The sequence below is a fragment of the Lissotriton vulgaris genome, chromosome 5 (genome assembly GCF_964263255.1).
Source record: "Lissotriton vulgaris chromosome 5, aLisVul1.2, whole genome shotgun sequence".
Lineage (NCBI taxonomy): Eukaryota > Metazoa > Chordata > Amphibia > Caudata > Salamandridae > Lissotriton > Lissotriton vulgaris.
Genome location: NC_141693.1, coordinates 704,195,227 through 704,220,057, shown reverse-complemented (window position 1 = coordinate 704,220,057; position 24,831 = coordinate 704,195,227). Strand labels below are relative to the sequence as shown.

Genomic DNA, 24,831 nt, shown 5'->3' with positions numbered 1-24,831 from the left:
CCAACCAATAGTTCCTATGGGCAGCACAGCACTTCCAAGGGGCACAGCGCATCAGGATTATAGCGCTTAGCAGGCAGCACAGCTCCTTGGGGGCACAATCCTCCTACTACAGCGCTTTAGCACACAGCGCTTCTTCTAGGTACACAGCAAAAGGTCCCAGCAGCAAGCGCAAGGGTAACACTCCTCACCTCCGGGGGGGGGGGTGGTCCAAGATGCTCCTTCCCTTCTAGGCGCTTCTGGGCGCAGCGCTTGCGTGGCATAGGGTCCTGGCACTTCAGGGACCTAGGGGGGCCCCTCCTTCTTCAAGGGCCCGGGGAAAGACCTCTAGGCACTACTGGGCTAGGTCAACAGTCAGTGGGGGCTTCATCAAAACACGGCGTTAGGCTTTCACCATCCCCATTGCAGTGTGGCCCTCCTCCTGAATAGCAGCCTGAACTCCTGAAGTGGGGCTTCCAATAGCCCTGGAGACAGTAGAGGGGTGATGGATGGGTGCAGGGTCCAGCACACAGGACCAATTGGCGGTATCCCCTGACAGCAGGTCCCCTCACGTTCCTGTCCTAGCTCTGTCTCTGCACATGGTGGCACATCCCCCTTATTTATAACCCCCTCACCCCAACTTCCAGGCAGTGCCAGCAGCTTCTGGAATTCTCTGGCGAACTAGTTTAAACTGGCTCAGGGGGAGGAGTAGAGCACCATGGGTGCCAGGTTTTCCCTCCAAATGCTGGGGTGGCTTTTTACCTAACAACTAGACCGCTAACCTATCACAGTCAGGTGGCACAACACATAGCCTTGGCAGCCATTTCAAATACAGCATTTCACCAGGGCACATTTTCATGACCGGGGGTTCACAAGTGTACACACCATGGCGTCATATTTAACATTAACCAGGGCATCCCCTACCACTCATGGCCTATACAGTAACCTTTACCACTGGGGAGACATCCTAAATTAGGGGGGTGAACGGCGAAAAATTTCGGGGGGAAAGGGGCCAAGTCCAACACAGACATAAACAGAGACGGATAGAGGCAGAGACGGGTAGAGGCAGAGACGGGTAGAGGCAGAGGCGGGTAGAGGCAGAGGCGGGTAGAGGCAGAGGCGGGTAGAGGCAGAGGCGGGTAGAGGCAGAGGCGGGTAGAGGCAGAGGCGGGTAGAGGCAGAGGCGGGTAGAGGCAGAGGCGGGTAGAGGCAGAGGCGGGTAGAGGCAGAGGCGGGTAGAGGCAGAGGCGGGTAGAGGCAGAGGCGGGTAGAGGCAGAGGCGGGTAGAGGCAGAGACGGGTAGAGGCAGAGACGGGTAGAGGCAGAGACGGGTAGAGGCAGAGACGGGTAGAGGCAGAGACGGGTAGAGGCAGAGGCAGGCAGAGACGGGTAGAGGCAGGCAGAGACAGGTAGAGGCAGGCAGAGACGGGTAGAGGCAGGCAGAGACGGGTAGAGGCAGGCAGAGACGGGTAGAGGCAGGCAGAGACGGGTAGAGGCAGGCAGAGACGGGTAGAGGCAGGCAGAGACGGGTAGAGGCAGGCAGAGACGGGTAGAGGCAGGCAGAGACGGGTAGAGGCAGGCAGAGACGGGTAGAGGCAGGCAGAGACGGGTAGAGGCAGGCAGAGACGGGTAGAGGCAGGCAGAGACGGGTAGAGGCAGGCAGAGACGGGTAGAGGCAGGCAGAGACGGGTAGAGGCAGGCAGAGACGGGTAGAGGCAGGCAGAGACGGGTAGAGGCAGGCAGAGACGGATAGAGGCGGATAGAGGCAGAGACTGTCAGAGGCAGAGACGGTCAGAGGCAGAGACGGTCAGAGGCAGAGACGGTCAGAGGCAGAGACGGGCAGAGGCAGAGAGAGACGGGCAGAGGCAGAGAGAGACGGGCAGAGGCAGAGAGAGACGGGCAGAGGCAGAGAGAGACGGGCAGAGGCAGAGAGAGACGGGCAGAGGCAGAGAGAGACGGGCAGAGGCAGAGCGAGACGGGCAGAGGCAGAGAGAGACGGGCAGAGGCAGAGAGAGACGGGCAGAGGCAGAGAGAGACGGGCAGAGGCAGAGAGAGACGGGCAGAGGCAGAGAGAGACGGGCAGAGGCAGACAGAGACGGGCAGAGGCAGACAGACGGGCAGAGGCAGACAGAGACGGGCAGAGGCAGACAGAGACGGGCAGAGGCAGACAGAGGCAGAGACAGACAGAGGCAGACAGAGGCAGAGGCAGACAGAGGCAGAGGCAGACAGAGGCAGACAGAGGCAGAGACAGACAGAGGCAGAGACAGAGGCAGAGACAGACAGAGGCAGACAGAGGCAGACAGAGGCAGACAGAGGCAGACAGAGGCAGACAGAGGCAGACAGAGGCAGACAGAGACAGACAGAGACAGACAGAGACAGACAGAGGCAGACAGAGGCAGGCAGAGACAGACAGAGGCAGACAGAGGCAGAAAGAGGCAGACAGAGACGGGTAGAGGCAGAGGCAGACAGAGACGGGTAGAGGCAGAGGCAGACAGAGACGGGTAGAGGCAGAGGCAGACAGAGGCAGACAGAGACGGGCAGAGGCAGAGACGGGCAGAGGCAGAGACAGACAGAGACGGGCAGAGGCAGACAGAGACGGGCAGAGGCAGAGACGGGCAGAGGCAGAGACAGACAGAGACAGACAGAGACAGACAGAGACAGACAGAGACAGACAGAGACAGACAGAGACAGACAGAGGCAGACAGAGACAGAGACAGACAGAGGCAGACAGAGACGGGCAGAGACGGGCAGAGACAGACAGAGGCAGACAGAGACAGACAGACGGGCAGAGACAGACAGAGGCAGACAGAGGCAGACAGAGACAGACAGACGGGCAGAGACAGACAGAGGCAGACAGAGGCAGACAGAGACGGGCAGAGACGGGCAGGGGCAGACAGAGGCAGACAGACGGGCAGAGACGGGCAGAGGCGGGCAGAGACGGGCAGAGGCAGACAGAGGCAGACAGAGGCAGACAGAGGCAGACAGAGACGGGCAGAGACGGGCAGAGGCAGACAGAGACGGGCAGAGACGGGCAGAGGTAGACAGAGGCAGACAGAGGCAGACAGAGACAGACAGACGGGCAGAGACGGGCAGAGACGGGCAGAGGCAGACAGGCAGACAGAGGCAGACAGAGGCAGACAGAGGCAGACAGAGGCGGGCAGAGGCAGACAGAGGCAGACAGAGGCAGACAGAGGCAGACAGAGGCAGACAGAGGCAGACAGAGGCAGACAGAGGCAGACAGAGGCAGAGACAGAGACAGACAGAGGCAGACAGAGGCAGACAGAGGCAGACAGAGGCAGAGGCAGAGACAGACAGAGGCAGACAGAGGCAGACCGAGACGGGCAGAGGCGGGCAGAGGCGGGCAGAGGCGGGCAGAGGCGGACAGAGGCGGACAGAGGCGGACAGAGGCGGACAGAGGCGGACAGAGGCGGACAGAGGCGGACAGAGGCGGACAGAGGCGGACAGAGGCGGACAGAGGCAGACAGAGGCAGACAGAGGCAGACAGAGGCAGACAGAGGCAGACAGAGGCAGACAGAGGCAGACAGAGGCAGACAGAGGCAGACAGAGGCAGACAGAGGCAGACAGAGGCAGACAGAGGCAGACAGAGGCAGAGGCAGACAGAGGCAGAGACAGACAGAGGCAGAGACAGACAGAGGCAGAGACAGACAGAGGCAGAGACAGAGGCAGACAGAGGCAGAGACAGAGGCAGACAGAGGCAGAGACAGAGGCAGACAGAGGCAGAGACAGAGGCAGACAGAGGCAGAGACAGAGGCAGACAGAGGCAGAGACAGAGACAGAGGCAGAGACAGAGACAGAGGCAGAGACAGACAGAGGCAGAGACAGACAGAGGCAGAGACAGACAGAGGCAGAGACAGACAGAGGCAGAGACAGACAGAGGCAGAGACAGACAGAGGCAGAGACAGACAGAGGCAGAGACAGACAGAGGCAGAGACAGAGACAGAGACAGACAGAGGCAGAGACAGACAGAGGCAGAGACAGACAGACAGAGGCAGAGGCAGAGACAGAGGCAGACAGAGGCAGACAGAGGCAGACAGAGGCAGACAGAGGCAGACAGAGGCGGGCAGAGGCAGACAGAGGCGGGCAGAGGCAGACAGAGGCAGACAGAGGCAGACAGAGGCAGACAGAGGCGGGCAGAGACGGGCAGAGACGGGCAGAGGCGGGCAGAGACGGGCAGAGACGGGCAGAGGCGGGCAGAGGCGGGCAGAGGCAGAGGCAGACAGAGACGGGCAGAGGCAGACAGAGACGGGCAGAGGCAGACAGAGATGGGCAGAGGCAGACAGAGGCAGACAGAGACGGGCAGAGGCAGAGGCAGACAGAGGCAGACAGAGACGGGCAGAGGCAGAGGCAGACAGAGGCAGACAGAGACGGGCAGAGGCAGAGGCAGACAGAGGCAGACAGAGACGGGCAGAGGCAGAGGCAGACAGAGGCAGACAGAGACGGGCAGAGGCAGAGGCAGACAGAGGCAGACAGAGACGGGCAGAGGCAGAGGCAGACAGAGACGGGCAGAGGCAGAGGCAGACCGAGGCAGACAGAGACGGGCAGAGGCAGAGGCAGACAGAGGCAGACAGAGGCAGACAGAGGCAGACAGAGACAGAGACAGATAGAGGCAGAGGCAGACAGAGGCAGACAGAGGCAGACAGAGACAGACAGAGACAGATAGAGGCAGAGACAGATAGAGGCAGAGGCAGACAGAGACGGGTAGAGGCAGAGGCAGACAGAGACGGGCAGAGGCAGAGGCAGAGGCAGACAGAGGCAGACAGACGGGTAGAGGCAGAGACAGACAGAGACGGGTAGAGGCAGAGACAGACAGAGACGGGTAGAGGCAGAGACAGACAGAGACGGGTAGAGGCAGACAGAGGCAGAGGCAGACAGAGACGGGCAGGGGCAGAGACGGGCAGGGGCAGAGACGGGCAGGGGCAGAGACGGGCAGAGGCAGAGACAGAGGCAGACAGAGGCAGACAGAGGCAGACACAGACAGAGACGAGTAGAGGCAGAGGCAGACGGAGACGGGTAGAGGCAGAGGCAGACCGAGACGGGCAGAGGCAGACCGAGACGGGTAGAGGCAGAGGCAGACAGAGGCAGGCAGAGGCAGACAGAGGCAGACAGAGGCAGACAGACGGGTAGAGGCAGAGACAGACAGAGACGGGTAGAGGCAGAGACAGACAGAGACGGGTAGAGGCAGACAGAGGCAGAGGCAGACAGAGACGGGCAGAGACGGGCAGAGACGGGCAGAGACGGGCAGAGGCAGACAGAGGCAGACAGAGGCAGACAGAGGCAGACAGACGGGTAGAGGCAGAGACAGACAGAGACGGGTAGAGGCAGAGACAGACAGAGACGGGTAGAGGCAGACAGAGGCAGAGGCAGACAGAGACGGGCAGAGGCAGACAGAGACGGGCAGGGGCAGAGACGGGCTGAGGCAGACAGAGGCAGACAGAGACGGGCAGAGGCAGAGACGGGCAGAGGCAGACAGAGGCAGACAGAGACGGGTAGAGGCAGAGACAGACAGAGACGGGCACAGGCAGAGACGGGCAGAGGCAGACAGAGATGGGCAGAGGCAGACAGAGGCAGACAGAGACGGGCAGAGGCAGAGGCAGATAGAGGCAGACAGAGACGGGCAGAGGCAGAGGCAGACAGAGGCAGACAGAGACGGGCAGAGGCAGACAGGCAGACAGAGACGGGCAGAGGCAGAGACGGGCAGAGGCAGAGACGGGCAGAGGCAGAGACGGGCAGAGGCAGAGACGGGCAGAGGCAGAGACGGGCAGAGGCAGAGACGGGCAGAGGCAGAGACGGGCAGAGGCAGAGACGGGCAGAGGCAGAGACGGGTAGAGGCAGAGACAGACAGAGACGGGCAGAGACGGGCAGAGGCAGACAGAGGCAGACAGAGACTGGCAGGGGCTGAGACGGGCAGAGGCAGACAGAGGCAGACAGAGACGGGCAGAGGCAGACAGAGACGGGCATGGGCAGAGACGGGCAGAGGCAGACAGAGGCAGACAGAGACGGGCAGAGGCAGACAGAGGCAGACAGAGACGGGCAGAGGCAGACAGAGGCAGACAGAGGCAGACAGAGACGGGCAGAGGCAGACAGAGGCAGACAGAGACGGGTAGAGGCAGACAGAGACGGGCAGAGGCAGAGACGGGCAGAGGCAGACAGAGACGGGTAGAGGCAGAGACAGACAGAGACGGGCAGAGGCAGAGACGGGCAGAGGCAGACAGAGGCAGACAGAGACGGGCAGAGGCAGAGACGGGCAGAGACGGGCAGAGACGGGCAGAGACGGACAGAGACGGACAGAGACGGACAGAGACGGACAGAGACGGACAGAGACGGACAGAGACGGACAGAGACGGACAGAGAGACAGACAGAGAGACAGACAGAGAGGCAGACAGAGAGGCAGACAGAGAGGCAGACAGAGAGGCAGACAGAGAGGCAGACAGAGAGGCAGACAGAGAGGCAGACAGAGAGGCAGACAGAGAGGCAGACAGAGAGGCAGACAGAGAGGCAGACAGAGAGGCAGACAGAGAGGCAGACAGAGAGGCAGACAGAGAGGCAGACAGAGAGGCAGAGACAGACAGAGAGGCAGAGACAGACAGAGAGGCAGAGACAGACAGAGGCAGAGACAGACAGAGAGGCAGAGACAGACAGAGAGGCAGAGACAGACAGAGGCAGAGACAGACAGAGGCAGAGACAGACAGAGGCAGAGACAGACAGAGGCAGAGACAGACAGAGGCAGAGACAGACAGAGGCAGAGACAGACAGAGGCAGAGACAGACAGAGGCAGAGACAGACAGAGGCAGAGACGGGTAGAGGCAGAGACAGACAGACAGACAGAGACAGACAGAGACGGGTAGAGGCAGAGACAGACAGACAGACAGAGACAGACAGAGACGGGTAGAGGCAGAGACAGACAGACAGAGACGGGTAGAGGCAGAGACAGACAGACAGACAGAGACAGACAGAGACGGGTAGAGGCAGAGACAGACAGACAGACAGAGACAGACAGAGACGGGTAGAGGCAGAGACAGACAGACAGACAGAGACAGACAGAGACGGGTAGAGGCAGAGACAGACAGACAGACAGAGGCAGACAGAGACGGGCAGAGGCAGAGACAGACAGACAGAGGCAGACAGAGACGGGCAGAGGCAGAGACAGACAGACAGAGGCAGACAGAGACGGGCAGAGGCAGAGACAGACAGACAGAGGCAGACAGAGACGGGCAGAGGCAGAGACAGACAGAGGCAGACAGAGACGGGCAGAGGCAGAGACAGACAGAGGCAGACAGAGACGGGCAGAGGCAGAGACAGACAGAGGCAGACAGAGACGGGCAGAGGCAGAGACAGACAGAGGCAGACAGAGACGGGTAGAGGCAGAGACAGACAGAGACGGTTAGAGGTAGAGACAGACAGAGACGGTTAGAGGTAGAGACGGTTAGAGGTAGAGACAGACCGAGACAGATAGAGACGGTTAGAGGCAGAGACAGACAGACGGGGACAGGCAGACAGAGAGGGAGATGGAGAAACCGACAAAGAGAGAGAGAGAGGGAAGGAGACAGATGGAGGGAAACAGAGGGGGGTGCAAGAGAGAGAAAGAGGGACTGTGAGAGGTTGGCCTGATATATGATGTCTCCAATTCTGGGGGCACCTTGTATCAGTCCAAACAATCCCTTATGGTGGTGGTTGTAAGTCAACCTTATAAACAAGCTATCCTAGGGGTAGCAAGGACTAAGCAGCCTTCAGGCTAAACTCAAGAGGGCATGTGAAGCCAGCTGTTTTACCAAATGCAATCCTGAAATATCAAATGAAAGGACACCACGCAAGTTATATATTATAGAAATATATGCATTTATTCTCAGAATAATCCCCTGTACTCTTTGAGTATAGAAGCACAAGCTTTTAAACAAAAGCACAGTAAAACATATGAAAGTTGCACAATTTGGATGAGGCCAGGGGCCACTCAAAGCATATACTAAATAAGTGGTTTAAGTATCACTAATTGAACAGTGTTCAGTTCAGTTCAGTTCAGTTCAGTTTTTATTTCGATAATTAAAAATCATCATAAAAATACATGATAAACAGTACTTAAAATATTATTAAATTACATTTCTGAACATTACTCCTATTTAAAAAAGATTAGATAAAAACATTGCCTGGGCATATTGTACATGGATCATAATTCAACGATAAAGTTCATGCTAAGGTTAATTTCTTGTGTTTCTTAATCTAGCAGCTAATTTTAGAAAACTTGAAATAGCGCACAGGGTATACATATCATTTGCTTTTTGTAGAAACAACAGGGCTGCTTTCGCATGTCGTATTTTCTGACTTTTAAGTATGTGGACCAGAAATCGACGCCTAGGCCATTGATAAAATGGACATAAAAGTACAAAATGAAGGGTGTCCTGCGGAGACCTATTGTCGCAGCCGCAGGCACCCTTCTGCTCAATCGTAACAGTAAACCCCGAAGGATAGGCTAAAATGTTAGGTAAAAGATTGAGCCTAAAACGACACATTAAAAATCTGTCCTGTTGATTATACATTAAAAACAGATAGGGTTCCATGCCCACCCCGTTGTCTACTAGATTGTGCGCTGTTACTGATCTCTTAAGTGTTCCTGTTTTTAGTCTGGCGGCTGCAAAGCTTTCTAGTAACAGTTTCTTCACTGTCATTTTACAATTGTTTGTAATCAAAGCGTGATCAAGAAACAAATGAGACTGGTGAATAGTTGTCAGATTAACATTACCATATTTCAACCAGGGGATTTGGAGTGCATTGTCCCTTAGCAGACAGTCTTTTGCAATTTCCCTGGATAATTCAGCCTCTGGGTTAGTCCATATTCTAATCCAAGCGGTGATAGGCCTAATCTTCACCTCGTCCGAGATGTATCCCATCCCCAATTCTTGGTGTGCAATAAGTGAGGAGGTGGTTTTTGGAATTTTGAGGATTCTACGGAAGAACTTGTCTTCTTCAATTTGTAATTTTGTCGGGTCCTTGAATCCCCACACCTCAGCTCCATATACTGCTTTTGACGTGGTGATCGAGGCATATAGCGTCATTATTTGTTCAGGACACCACCGACCAAGTCTATTTGCAAAACTTAAAATTGCCCCATTGGAGGATATAAGCTTTGAGCAATGTTCTTCCAGTAGCGCTTTAAAGTGCATGTCGCTATCCAACAAAAGGCCCAGGTAGGGAAAGGTGTTAACCGTTTCAAGAGTATGTGTCCCTATCTTGAACACTGGCTTCTTGGCTGGTTTTTTGCCGGCCACCATGACAAAAGACTTTTTTAGATTTACTGCAAGATCCAGGTTGGCCATGAACTCCACAAAACCGTTTACCAGGTGTTGTAGACTCCTCGGTGTACGGGCCAGCAGCACCGCGTCGTCCGCGTATAAAAGTACTGGGATTTGCCGCGATCCTACTCTTGGGCAATCCTGGGCAAGGGAAATGAGGAAGCTTTCTAGGCCATTGATATATAAGGAAAAAAGAAACGGAGCAAGGATACAACCTTGCCTTACTCCTCCTAAGCAAGGGAAAGCTTCCGTACATCCCCCCTCTGGGCTAAATCTCACTTTCGCCGTAGTGTTCCAATGGAGCTCTTTTAGGATGTTAATGAGCTCCACTTCTATGCCCATCGTGACCATCATCGCCCATAGTTTAGTTCTGTTGACATTGTCGAATGCGGCTGCCAGGTCCATAAACCCCATATAAACAGTGCCCTTACTGGCTTTGGTATATTTGGCAGTTAGCAAATATAAGTTCAAACACTGGTCGCTAGTTGATCTACCACATCTAAAACCATACTGAGTATCCACTAGGGTGTGGTGTTCCTCGGTCCACTCCGTTAGCCGATTTAATATCACCCTCCCTAGGATTTTTGCTGAAACATCAATTGAACAGTGATAAGGCCTAGGGCCTTGGGAATCGCTGGGACTAATCAGGACTAGCAATGATGAAGTCGGGAAAAGTCAGCAGGATTCGGGTGCAGCGCTTAAAGCACACGCATGCACCAATGCAAAGTCAATGCTGCGTAAAAGTTATCCAGTTACTGTTTTAAGAGTCTTCCGACTGGACTAGAAGTACAAAACTTTAGACTTAAACACTAGAGGTGTAAACCACTACAGGAGCACCGGCGTTAAAGAGTTACCTCACCCACAGGTGCAAAGTTGTGTAGGCTTTGGTCGTGTAGATCTATGGAGCCTGGAGATGAAGATGCTGCAGGCGGCCAGAGGAGAAGTGTCCAGTGCGATCCAAGGGTCGATCGAAGATGTAGAGTACCTGAAAGCAGAGGGGACAGAGTCTGGGTCACTCAGCAGTGACCAGGGTGGAACCAGGCAATGTCGGGCGCAATCAGGTGGTTGTCGAAAAGCTTGTCTCCGCTGCCACGTGGACTCTGGGGCGCCGAGGATGTCCAGGAGTGGATCACGAGCTGTCCCACGAAGGCTCTCGCTGTTGGTGGTGTCTGCTTCCAGATTGGAGCAAACAAACCTTGGCAAGCGCAACCCACGCAGGATTCGAAGATTGCTTCTTACTCGGAGCAGCAAGGTCAGAGCGGGTGCTCCTTTTCAGGGGAGCGAGGGCCAGTCTGGAACAACCAGACTAGCAGAGCAAATTCAAAGGTTCGTCGGTACTGGGGCCGCTAGCCAACGGGCAAGCGACCAGACCAATGCGTCGAGCAGAAAGATGCAAAAGGGCCCCACGCAGCACTCGGTGAGTGTGGAGGGGAGAGCTTTGGTGCAAAAGCTGCTCGGGGCTGGGGCTTCTCAAACCCCAATGCACAGCGTCGAGGGAGCCTCGGGAGCTACACGGTCAGCACTTCGTAGTTTTTCCAAGATGGCCGGCCCCACGCTTCAGGTCGCCTCCACGGGTCTCAGTCTTGCTGGGACTGTGGATCGGGCTGTTGGAAGGCAGGAACGCTGGGTCTTGTCGATCTCTGTCGCTCGAGTTCCGGCGGGAACTGCAACAAAGCAAACGGTTAGGCGCTGGATGGTGCCTGTTTGCACAGGGTGGTCTCTCCTTGACCACAAGGGAGATTCTTCAGTCTTCCACGTCGAGTGGGATGTCGAAGGGTCCAGAGTTTTGTTTCATAAGTTTCAGTCAGGATAATCTGATGTGCATCTGCACAGCTCCTACCTTAATTCCAAATAAAGGGGTTGGATTACCTGCTAGGTCCCTCCTATGGGTGGGACCCAGGAAGGGGGTGGTTACACCCCTTTCCCTTTGTCCAGTTTCACGCCAGAGCTGGGACTGGAGGGTCCCAGCACCGGTTTGAACTGGACTATGCATGGGAAGCCTTGTGCTCCCCAGGCAGTGTCTAGTTTCATTCAACCCTCCCTGCTACAATCCACTATCTCCTGTCTGGGGTGGTGTGGCATCTCCCTGTGACAGGATATCTATTGTCCAGGCCTCCCCTGCCGGAGTTTCGGTCAGCAGCAGGAGGCCAGACTCGTGTCTGTGGCAGCAGCATCCATTTTGTGATGCTGGGGCTTTGGTTAGATTTAACCGCGTTTAAGCAAAGTAGCATGTCTTCTCCCTCTAGAAGGGTGGAATGCTACCCCCGTCGCCAGGACTGGCGAGGGGGTAGTATTCCAAAGCGTATGACACCTTACACGACATGTTTTGATAAAGCCAAACCAAAGTTAGCAAGTAACCGCGAGGATTATAATGCACTTAAGAGTATATGGTATGGCAATATCCCGAAACAGCTAAGGGAGTTGGTCCAGACAGCTGCAGACAGGCTCAGCTCATGCTAGAGCACCATCTCACGTAAAACAAAGCACTCTGCCTCCAGGATTGTTAAGGCCTGCCATTGGAGTGACTTATAGGTATATATTTGTGCAGATATAGGTTTAGATATAGGTATACTATATCTAAGCAAGGGGTGATTACACGACCTTGCCCCAGCTGAGTGATCAGCCAGGGGTGGCAAAAGATATGCTGCAGCCCCTGGTAGGCCTTGGATGCACCTATGCCCTGGGCACCTATAGTGCACTGTACAGGGGCTGCTAAGGTGAACCAATGTCCAATTGGGTATGTACCTAAAGTACATGGATATGAATTTAGAGAGAGAACAGCAGGCTGTGGGTCTGATTAGCAGGCCCACAGCCACATTATGTCGAAAACCAGTGAAGCAAAAGCAAAAATCTTGGGTGACCATAGGAAAGCAGACCCCACTCTCCTACAGGGACACAGAGGAAGAACACGCAGGGAGACAGAGGGAGGAGGGAGAGAGAGGGAGGTAGACAGCGAGAGAGAGGGAGGTAGACAGACAGAGGGAGAGGGAGGGAGACAGAGAGGGGGAGAGACAGATGGAGGAAGACAGAGGGAGGAAGACAGAGGGAGGGAAACAGAGGGAGGGAAACAGAGGGAGGGAAACAGAGAGGGAGACAGAGGGAGAGAGACAGAGGGAGAGAGAGAGAGATGTGTGTATGCCCTGTATGGTGGCTCAGTGGATGAATCCATCTGCTGCAGGGGCCTGTGTTCAACCTGATAGTCTAAGAATTTTTTTTTCTCTAGCCCTGCCACCTCCCCCACTGACCCCCGCCCCCATTGGTGCCTTCCTCAGCCACAAACTACTCTGTAAAATTGGTCAACGAGAGAAAGTTAGTGAGTATCCATGCTCGACACTATCCAAGACACTCCAGAATACTGACTCTGTACTGCCCTCTTTTCCACAACGCTCTACTCAGCTCTATGCCACAACACTATACTCTATGCCACGACACTCTACTCCCTCCACCACATGCTACTACTCTCTACCCCACAACACACTACCCCACTCCCGAACCCTCTACCCCACACCCCACTCCACAACACTCCAGCCCACTTCACTCTACAGCATTACACTCCATGCCACTCATCTACTCTACTAACATGCTGAACAGCCGCCACGTTGGTGTAGAACATGTCTAAAACACATTGACAAAGCTAATAGCTCTTACAAAGGGAGACTTGATGATTTTGAGAATGTTTGTTGTGCTAGCCCTTTCTCATTGTCTGCGTTTCATTGTCCCCTCTTATAATGAATGCTTTGTCATTTTGCCGATGTACAAACCTTTCTGTCACCTTCCTTTGTCCTCCCGCCCACGCCAACTAGTCTGGCTTGTGTGCTATTTCTACACTCACCACCTGTTGATAAACTTGAATGATCCCCAGAATATCATGGCTCTGCCAGGACGGTATTAAATCTGCTCGCCCCATCCTACCCTCACCAGGAAGATGGGGTAATGCAGTGTACCCAGTGCTACAATCCTGGCAGTGGTAGCCATCCCATCACATCATGACTCTGCGAGCGAGAAACGATGAATGAATTTTAAGCCAGAACATTTCTCAACTTATTCTTTGAATTCCTTAGTCCTTACATTATCCAAACAGCTCGTGTGTGTCATTTTTGGAAATTTCTTTGTTGGGAGGCACTGCAGTTGTGCTCTTAGGATGTTGTTTTGAATATACCAGTCTAAATATTGCTGATTTTCTTTTTGGTTATTTTTTTTTAGAAGGTTTTGAATCCTGCTGGGACTTTAGCTGTATGGTATTAGACTTTAAATCCCTGGGAGAACACGGTTTGATTTACCAGTTTTGTCTTTGTATCGAAACACATATTTCTAAAGCATTAAAACAGGGTATAACCACCTATTTGAACACCCCACCACTGAGCCTATGTTCTCTTCTATTGCCATGGTCTGTACCTAGGGTTTAAGAATCTGGATCGAACCCGACAGTGTCACGTTGTGTCGCACGGGTCCCTGCCACTCGAGCAGATCATACTGGCAGCCCACCTCTGTGGAGATGTAGTATATGTCAAGCAGTAAACACTATGCACCCTGGCAGTGACACCAGTGCCGGGACGCTGACTGGATCAATCCCCTTTCACCCCGTGGCCCTACAAGAGAGTCCCATAAATGTCCCAGGTCTGGAACAAATGGACGTTACGCAGGTCGTTACTGAAGTGAACTGTGAAAGACCTAACAATGTTGTAGTGAAACATCATCCCATAATGTACGTTATTGTTGAGGTGGAGGTTACATTTCTCGGCCTAGACACATCCGAGAATTGTGTAGGTCTTTGCTAGTTTTGTGATTTTGCCAGGATTGGGACATTTGTCCTCTAGGTAACACCTGGAGCTCTTCAACAAACCCATGACTATTAAGCGCTCTTATTACAAAACAAATGTATAACATGCAGAATGCTCACAGTGCACTGTGGTAGCCATATTAACTAGAAAAAAGATACTCAGTATTTGAAGGGTAAACCTGTTCCATATACACAAATCAGAACTCTACAGACGGGGCTATATTCCACTGAGCTACTAGATGATACACTTGGCCAGCTGATGCAGCTGTTACTTTAACCCTGAGGAATGATATTCGTTCTGTGTAAATCGCTGGGCAACCTGCATATCGCATGTTGAAATATTCTTGTGGTTAACTAATCTTTTAAGGCTATAAAATAAGTTTCACCGAGTTGAGTGCTAGCATTGATCATTTTTAGTGCCAAATAGCTGCAAGACTGCAGAGACAAAGCACTAAACCTATAAACATTTAAAGAGCAGGCAAGTTGCACTTGCATATTGTGTCCTGATGTTGTTATTGTTCTATACGATCATAACAACCTGTGTGCACCTTTTCTTTCAGGAAGTTGTCTTTCTTCTGGTAACAAATCTCCTTTTCAAGGGACTAAGTAAAACAGGTTTTATTTATTCATAGCTGCCTTTAACATCCTTCTTGATATGCTGAGGGGATTCAAACATACCTGGTAATAGTCCTAGTCAGAGATGCTCCCAGTTGCACACTGGCCTATCTTGAACCCGTAGCCAGTCCAATCTCAAAAGTAATTCCTTCTTGGTACAGATAATCGCAGCATTCTGGAGTCCACCTGAGGGATTGTTACTCCGGTAAATTAAATATTGTTACTCAGTTAAAGTAAATAAATCTCAGATCATTTTAGGTCTCAAGAAGGTTTTGTGTTGAGACTTCCCTTGTGGTAAACCTATAGCAGCACAAAAAAATTATGGACGGAATTCTGAACACTGTCAAAACATTCACCCGCAGTACAGCCATCTGGGCCTAAATCCATTGTTTCTTTGCTCACCATGCCATTCTTGACCCAGCCATATGCAATCAGTCTCGACTCTGCTCCCATGGGAACAGTCCAGCTCGAACCTCCAGGTCAGGTCCTCTCTCATAGACACAAGCATCTTGGGACCGGTTTAGAGGTATCAGCCAGGCTAACTTGAATCCAATTGCATAGTGAGCGTGGGGCCTATGTCTGTGCATACCCTTCCTATAGTCCGTTGACTATAGCAACACAAAAAGATGGATGGAATGCTGAAAATTGTCAAACATTCACCCCCAATACAGAGATATGGGCCTAAATCCATTATTGTTTTTGCTTTTTTTTTTTTTTTACAGGCCAGCAATGTCAGAGCAGTTGAGTGATGTGCAAATAATAATGCAGAAGCTAGAATTAATGTCTCCTTGGCAGTGCGTCAAAATGTACTTTTTTAGAAAAAATGAGGGAATTACATATCCACCCACGAAGGATCTACATTATTGGATAACCGAAGTAGAGCTCAAATCAGTCTGCTTTTGTGTCTTTCTGGAAACTTAAATGATCAGAAGTGTTTCCAAGTTACGCAGAGCATCCAAATTAATGTTGATTTTCACAAAAGGTTGGGTTAAAGTTGCTTGTGGAATCTTTGCACTTCGTGACATAAGATCATATTTTTTCTGGCTTTTTTTTTTTGTCCCTTCTGAGATTTACAGATTAGAGGTAAAATAGGGAGGAGGTCCTGATAAATGATTATCGGGCAAACATAATATATATCCTCAGAGGTCAGCCAGCTAAGAGTAACCGCAGAAGAAGTCATCTCCCTTGACTTTTACACCTCATCTTCAAATGGGCTAAAGATACCTAGGTGGGTCTATTGAGGATTTGCAGTCCTTCAAAAACTGTTTCTTCACTGGTGTATATTTGTAAGGTGATTTGATTTGAAGTGCAGACCAGGTTTACCTGGTCTGCACTTTGGAGGTGAAACGCTGCTGTTGGGCTCTCTAGAACCGCGACTTTGCCCGCCCGCCTCCCGCTGTCAGAATCCATCACCGGCAGTGGAGCGCGGCGCTGAGGCAGGAAACTACATTGCTCATCTACACCCTAGAACGATTGCATAAAAAACTCATAAGAACTGAGTTACATGCCAAATTTCTGACCGATTGTTTGAGCAATAACATTATCCCTATTGGACTACAAGTCCGTAATATACCAGCAATTTTTATAGAGGACGAGGACTATAAGGTTGGCTTTAGTTTTGTAGGAAATAAATGTTCGAGAAGTTGGATGGTCCTGAGCATAGAGACGGCACTGAAACATATTGACAAACTTAGGTTAGAGATTGCAGAATTGGAGAAACAGATCCGTGAAGACACTGTAGCCACGGATACTGAGGAGTTTTTGAAAAAGCTTGATACCGTTATCACCGATTTCCAAAGAAACAATATCCTTAAAAAAACTGAGAAATTGCAGAAAGATTTAAAAAACTACAACAAAGAACGGACTTATCCATATTTAAAAAAAGATTTTTTTCAGTCCACTAATAACCAAACAAACTGGGCCCCTAAACACACCACTTTCTCTGAGACTGGGTCTTCAAGCTCTGATGATAATTTGAATCGGGGTGGTGGTTCAAACTATAGAGGGGGCAGAGGACATAATTCCTCTCCTTTTTTAGGGAGGGGTGGACAACAACAGAGAGGTCGTACTCGGAACAACAGGAGGGGTTGGTACAGGAACCAATACACCCCAGGGTTCCGCCAAACACGGAACAGTTATTACGAGTGGTAACTCCAGAAGCTGAGAAAGAGATGCAAAATAATCTAAATTTGACTATTGTTCCGATTTTTAATTTATCTTCACACGAGTTAAGTTCAAAAGAAGTTGAGATACTGAGTCATGGGTTATCTTTTGTCCCGACTAATAGGAATGATGCCTTCATGACATATGTAGAGCTGTATAAGTTCTTTCGCACGATACGTCTGAAATATTATTTCTTTGCAAATCCCCAAACTGTACATATCCCTAACATTAGTGGCTTGAAGTGTCCTTCCACTTTCTTTCCACCTACTAATATGATGCCTAAAGATCTCATCACCTTTGAGAATGTAGTGCTCCATGAAATTCAGCAAATGTTCCAACATAGAAAATATGTCAAATATAATTTCTCTAAAGAGGCTAAATTGGTACTCCAAACCCTGTCCAATCTGGATGAGCTTATAGTCAAACCAGCGGATAAAGGGGGTGGGATCATTCTGCAAAATAAAACAGATTACGATGAGGAAGCCCTCCGCCAACTCAGTAATCCCACACATTATAAAAAACTCAGAGGAGATCCCACCACAAGAATACGGAAAGAGATCCTAACATTGACAACGACAGGCCTTGAGGGCCTCTGGTTAAGCAGTAAAGAATTTGATTACATGAATAAAAAGGATTTTACAATTCCAGCGTTTTATACGCTTCCTAAAATTCATAAGGACATCAGATCTCCCCCTGGAAGACCCATCGTGGCGGGGTGCCAATCTATACTACAACCCTTAGCAGAATATGTTGAGTATTTTTTGAAACCTTTTGTTCCTCTGACCAGAGCATACACACAAGACAGCAGAGATGTTATTACAAAACTTGAAGGCCAACCATTTGATCCCACCATTGATATATTGGCTACCATGGACATTAGTAGCCTGTATACTAACATCCCTCAAGAAGATGCACTCTCCATAATTGCTGATATTTTGGAGACACGAATACGACCCCATCAGGTTCCTACTGATTTTATAGTGCAATGTGCTAGTATTGCTCTTAAGGAGAATTATTTCATCTTCGAGTCTGATTTTTATGGCCAACTTAAAGGTGTGGCAATGGGCGCGATTTTTGCGCCGGACATAGCGAACCTTTACGTGGCATCCTTTGAGGAGAGGGTAATATATAACAACAATCCCTATGGTGACAACTTACGCCATTACTTACGTTACATTGATGACGTTTGTTTAGTTTGGAATGGCACGGAGACTGCATTAAAAGAGTTCCACGAATGGTTAAACTTACAAGATAGCAATTTGCAATTCACCCTTGAGAATGACAAACTGTCCATTAATTTCCTAGACCTGTCCATCTATAGCGATAATAACACCTTGGCTATGAGGCTGTATACGAAACCCACAGCAAGGAACACCCTCTTAAAATATGACAGTCACCACCCACGCAACTTACGCGATAATCTTCCCTTTGGGCAGTTTTTGCGTCTTCGACGTAATTGCACCAAGAAGACTGACTATTTTCGCGAGGCCAAGGTGTTGCAACTGAAATTGGTGATGCGGTCCTACCCTCGTAGACTAGTGAAACAGGCCATGAAACGTGCCTGGTATTATGACCGGGAGGCTTTGCTGACCAAAAGAGAAAAGACTATGATATCTGAGCCGGACACAAGATCTCTTACATGTGTAACCACTTTTGGCTCTGAATCTAATCAAATAAAATCCATCATAAAGAACAACTGGCATTTAATCAGCAAAGTCGAACCTCATTTTGAACAACCCCGTTTTGCTTTCAAAAGAGGGAGAAATCTAAGAGATTTCTTGGTACGGGCCTACAATGAACCATCACCTACCACCATTCAGTCCCAATGGAGGTTACCACCTGTGGTCGGACATTTCCCATGTGGCTCGTGTGCGGCTTGTGATACGACTAAGACACTAAAAAACTGCACTATCAATGGTAAAGACATTAAACTGTATCACCATTCAAACTGTAACACAAAGAATGTTATTTATTGTATCCAATGTCCGTGCATGTTATCGTACATTGGTAAAACAACACAACAAGTTAAGAAAAGAGTGGCACAGCATCAGTCTAGAATAAGGTGTAATGTTATCACTGCCCCTTTGGTTGAACATTATCAACAACAATTGCATAAGCCTAATGAAATGCTTTGGTTCGTTATTGATGTCATTAAGGTCACTAAGCGTCGCCAGAATGTGGAACGCTTGCTTACTCTAAGGGAAAATAAATGGATCTGGACTTGTGACACCGTAGACAGGGGCTTGAATTCCATGATTGAGTGGCATGCTGTGGCCACCCTGTAAGTATATGCAGGTGATATACTTTTTCCTCTATTTGGATGGTCCGTCTTGGGTGTAGATGTTAGTGCTTCATCACTTCTTCGCTAGTTTTTGGTTTAGGAGGACTCCGTTCCAAGATGGCCGCCACCTTACGCCTGCTACTGTATATCGAGTGTGTGTGATTTATAGTGGTGCACGTTGCCGTTTCCGCATACGGCTTCACTTTTCCCTTGAACAACTATGCACCTTTGAGCAGCTTGATTCTGGCACCATTACCGTTGTTTCTACCCGGTTTTGCGATTGCGCGTTAGTCGGAAACACTTACACGGAGAGCCTCAGACTGCACCAATATGGCTCCCTTGAACGTGTGATGTCATGACGTCTTTAAACGCCATCACACGGCTCCCTTCCGATGCTCTGTTCGGACGCTGTGGCGGATCGAGGTGTAACTACGGTGCATGTCCCACGCCTTTTAGTAAGTTTTTGCTGAGAAGTTCCCTGCTTACTTTTAGGGCTGGGCTTGATTAGTGGGGTGATTCACACGCACGCTAACACTTAGTAATGTAGTGTTTTGCCTTCTAGGTGACGTGGGTATTTCCTGGATTGATTTCTCTCTGGTACAATAGGAGTGTCTATTTGGGACATCGATCTCTCTTGTAGGTATGTGCCTTATCATAGTATGTGTTGCTTTCACAGCCTCTAGGTAGGGTTTCTTCAGCTCACTCATCAATGACAGTGGTTTTCTCTCTTATTCTTCAGACATTAAGGTTTTTGCAGTGCATAACGCTTTGGCTTCCGGCTGGAGGTCCTGGGTAAGCCCACTGCTATCCAGACTGTGTAAATATCTTTTTGTGCATTTTAGTGAGTTTATTCACGGTAATAGCACGTTAGTATTGGTGTTTTTATGTCCCTGGTGTTGGTGGACATTCTGAGTGTCTCTTTTAAGTGTTGGGTGTCACAATTTCGGTATTTTCTTTTGGAGTAGGTGGACGTTACTATTCTGGCAAGGTCGTTGTATATTATATACTTATAGATGTATTTGTTTTTAGATGAATATGTGCAACGTGTGGTCCTGAAGATGGTCCTTTGGATTATTTTAACCGATTGAGGACCGAAACGTCGACGCTTGGCAACGTTTTGTTTACTTTCTGTCACATTATTTGACTGTTAAATTACTATTCAGTGATTAATACTGTTTTGGACATGGTATTTATTTACTGTCCCATCTGTATGACAAAAGTTGCCTTATACTACTGAGAACTTTGTTTGCTAATATCGTAGTATTGTTGTTGCCATATTTAAGTTGTGTATATAAAAAAGTGAAAAAAGTACAAAGAAAGACAAAAGATTAAAAAATATATTTTGAATAATAAAACAGCTTAATTCTGTTTGCCTTGCTTTTCTGCGAAATAATTGACCGCTTTTGCGGCTATTTGAAATTCATTGAATGTTTACTGAATAATTCCTATAGGGACACTTGTGTTCATTGTTATTCATCTACCCCAGCGGCACCGGCCGCGTCAGTTTCGCGCCAGGAGGCGCTGAAATACGGAGACACCCCCGCCTCGCGGGACGCAAGCGGGACGCCGGGCGAAGCCCGGGCAAAGGGCGGGCCCTCTGTGGCCCTCAGTGGCCGAGGTAGGCTGGGCTGGGCCCGGTCATTTACATTTTGTTATTGCCTCGATGAACATATGTTTACTCTTGTAGGTGTGTGAACGATCCGTGTACTGATATTATTACACCGTTCTTCAAACTAGCTTGGCCGGTCAGGGTCTGACGTCACTCCAGGTTCTTATATAGTTTTACTCTTTTACATTTTGATTAAGTTTATCGCTGTGGGAAATAGTGCGGAAAATGTCTACAACTTTACGCTCAGGAAGGGTAGTGGGAGAAAAACCTGGCCGAAAAGTAACTACCACCCGCACAAGAAACAAATCGGTGAATAACCCACTGTTGAAAGGTCAATGCCAACTTTCTGAACTTTGGGATTTATCTGGTGTAAAAAAATCCAAACTTGCTACTCCAGCAAGATCGGATATAAAAGCCCAGGAGTTTCATACACCAGCCCCCTGGAGAGGAAGTATCTTGGTCCCCATCTTTAAGAAGGGTACAAGGGATAGCCCTAGTAATTACCGCCTGATTGCACTCCTCGACTCCATCGGAAAGGTCTTTGCGAAATGCCTACTTAGTTCTCTTTCCGATTGGGTCGAGGACGGCAATATTCTGCCGTTTGAACAGACAGGTTTCCGTAGGGAACATGGTACGCTAGATAATCTCACTGCCCTTCAGGTGATTACAGACAAATATGTCCAGGTGAGAGGAGGAGTGGTGTATGCCGCCTTTATCGATTTCTCCACAGCGTTCGACAAAGTAGATCGCGGAACACTGTGGAGAAAACTGGCGACGCTTGGTGTCCCTACCCCCCTGTTGGAACTGGTTCGGGCTCTGCATACCGAGACCTGGTGCAGGGTCTTAATGGGGGGCGAAAGGGGGCTTTCGGCCAAAATACCATCTCGGAATGGCCTTAAACAAGGCTGTTTATTGGCTCCCCTTCTGTTCTCCTTATATACGGCTGATCTCCCTGCTGCCGTGTCTGCCAGTGAGGGGATTGCCCCGATGATAGGAGGGACTCCAATATCCTGCTTGATGTATGCCGATGATGTTCTTATTCTTGACTTGACTCCAATCGGTCTTGCAAATCGGCTACAGGCTCTCCAGGCCTTTGCTGGTGATCATCACATGAAGATTAATATTACCAAAAGTAAAGTGATGTGTATAGCTGGTAAGAAGAAGTGCCGCTCTACAAATTTCGGTTGGGCTATTGGGGGGCATAGATTGGAGGTCGTAAGTTCCTATATTTTCTTGGGAAAAATATTTTCGGCCAATATGAGTGAGAAACTCCATATAGAGCACTGCTCTCGCAAAGCCCTTGCCCATGGCAATGGGTTAAAGTCCCTATACCAGGCAACGGGGAAAAGGCATTTTTCCAGTCTTTTAGAAGTTTTTAGAGCAAAAATCCCCGCAACTATCTTGTATGGTATTGAATTAATAGAGGTGAAAAACTGGGACTTTTGCCATAAGATTGAGGGGAAACTCTTAAGATCCCTCTCTACTCTAAACAATGCTTGCCCACTAGCCGCTTGTAGGCTTGACTTTGGACTCAGGAGTACCTGGGTTCAGGGTCTATGTGCCCTAATAAGATGGGTGGCCAGTTTGGCTAGAGCGAGAGATGGCACCCTGCGAGTTCTCCTCAAAAAGGAACTATTGGGCAATTTTAAAGAGTTCTCTAAACTCGTAAGTAACTTTAGAAGGGCTGTAACGATACTTAAACTTGATGAGAGTGTTCTTTTCTCCTACTCCCCCACGCAGCTAAAACATGTCCTTAAGGAGGCTTCGTGGGAGTTTTGTTTTCTTTCTGATAAAAAGTCAGTTGGTGACAAAAGGAACGTGGAACCTCTCATCTCTTCTTATAGGTTGAAGCAGCCACAACCCTATGCCCTATGGAATCTACCGCATGGGATACGTAGATTTTGGTTTTTGCTACGTTATGATTTAATTCCACTAAATCTACTGTTATCCAAATGGCATGGCACTTCTGCTTTGTGCAACTTATGTAAATTGAACACCCAGGACTGCATGCACGTATTATTGATTTGTCCTATGCTACGTAATTTGCGCAATCGGTGGCTAAAAGTAATTTGTCTCCGCCTTAGCATTGTCACTTTAAAGGATTTTCTCCATGCACTTTATTGCCCTCCGAACGAAATGTTCTGTTCCTATATTTTTAACTTTTTTAAAGGATTTTTAGCTATTTATTAATGCAACTGGAGTTATTTTGTATGTCTGGCCTTGCTAGATTGATTTGCTGATGTATATCTATTGTGGATTGAATTTTGTTCCCCTAACTTTTTTATCTTCTGTGTATTTGCTGTTGTGTATTGTATATGTTTATGTGGCCCTCTTTGAGAGCCAAAACATAATAAATAAATTTGAAATTTGAATTTGATTGGCTGTGATTGTAAATTAGTAGCCTTGTTATGCAGTTTACACTATTGATGCACCATACTGTGCGAGAGTTGTTTCTAATGGAATAAGAAAATAAGCCAAAAGACAATCAAGGTATCAGTTATTGTGGTTAGGGTGAACTGTTGAGAGCAAGCAATTGATAACGGTGAGTTGAGCATTCATTTGCGGTGTGGACAGATGTAGAAATGTTGGACGAACAAGTCTGTTACAGACAGGATGTTGAAGCATTTGTTAATTACTACTGTCATTCTGCTTTCCATTGTACTGCTTTCCTCTGTCACTGTGTTCCTAGAGAGAAGGAAACTCTTAATTCAACTTAATTTCATTAATGGTTCTTCAACTCAAACATTCTAATTTGATGATTTCTTTATTGCAGCTTATGATAGTGAAACAGGAAGACAAGTTGGAGATGCTCTTCAAACACTTTTTGGTTGAGGATAAGAACCTCAGCGGTGGAGCTTCATATGTGGACTTCCTTTGTCACATGCACAAGGAGATCAGGCAACTACTAAGCTAGAAGAGGGGGAAATGTGAACTCTTGCAATTACCTTATAGTCCTTCCCCAGTCATCTTGACTTTTGGATTTTGGCTTCTTCAACCAAGGCAACCACGAACAATGTACATTTCTGTAACTTTTAATACGCCATACATAAGCAAAAACACTTCTACAGTCCTCTCTCAGCCTCTTCATAGACAAATAATGGTCGGATGTGGGTAAGGTAAAAGTGCTACTCTGGTGACTTGCCCAGCGGATATCTCATCTGGTTTTTCCTCCTCACCCTGGAGGTTATCAATAATATTTATATATGCCGTAAAGACGATTCTCCATTCTTAGAAAATGATTTTCAAAGAAATTATTATAAAAACACTGGTAATTTAGCTGCTGGTGGGGGGGGGTTGTGTGTGTGTGAGTAAGAGAAAACCGTTTTGGCAGATGGAATGAATAATAATTAGAAGCACTCTGTTCGAGATTTGTTGGTTGGTTCGGGAGAGAATTATTTTCTTGCTTTCATGTTTGATAGGCTAGCAAAATGCAGTTTTTCCTGATGTTTTGCTTTTTTTCTCTTACATCAGAAGACAAACGCACACACCAACAAGAACAGCAAGGAATTTTTGTTCCCTCTTGATTTAATGTGAGTCACTAAAATACAAAAAAAAATCATAAGGTTCTTCAGGATAGTGACATGGAGACATTCGACAATTTGAGTGTACTGGGAGGAGGCAGATGGCATTAAATTATGCTCACGTTGCTTAAATTAATATGTTAATAAGTAAATAATGACCCGTAGTCCCTTTACTTTACAAAATCGTAAATTGCTGATGGGACTTGATTTTTCTATGCACCATTAAAATCACCCCTCTTTTAAATTATCCTTGCATTGTTTGTTCATTTATTCTTAGCACTATTTGACAATGTATATACATCAGGTTTCATCGTGAGTAAACTGGTACTTCAGCCTTCCACCTTATCAAAGTTCAAGTGTACTGTTTGTTAGGAGGTTGTATTATAACCATGTTGTGCACGGGATCCTCTGGTGTTGATTTTGATATATAGTGGGCTCGGTATTTTCTGGTGGCTTTTTCCTGAGCGCAAACATTTGACAGTAGCTTCACGGAGAGATTCTACAACAGGCAGCAAATGGGGGCTATAAATGCAAGATTTAAGTATTTTCGAAGAAGCAATGTATATGGTATTATCTCTTG

General features: G+C 48.8%; 1 protein-coding gene across 1 annotated transcript in view; it reads left to right on the top strand.

Moving 5' to 3' along the window:
* LOC147711416 (protein transport protein Sec24C-like) overlaps positions 1-24,498 on the top strand; it is a 310,132-nt gene extending 285,634 nt beyond the window's left edge. The window contains exon 6 of the mRNA XM_086922136.1: positions 23,504-24,498. Coding sequence (XP_086778262.1) covers positions 23,504-23,644 — 141 coding nt within the window. The 3' untranslated portion in view covers positions 23,645-24,498. The remainder of the gene's footprint in view (positions 1-23,503) is intronic.
* The last annotated feature ends 333 nt before the right edge of the window (positions 24,499-24,831 follow it).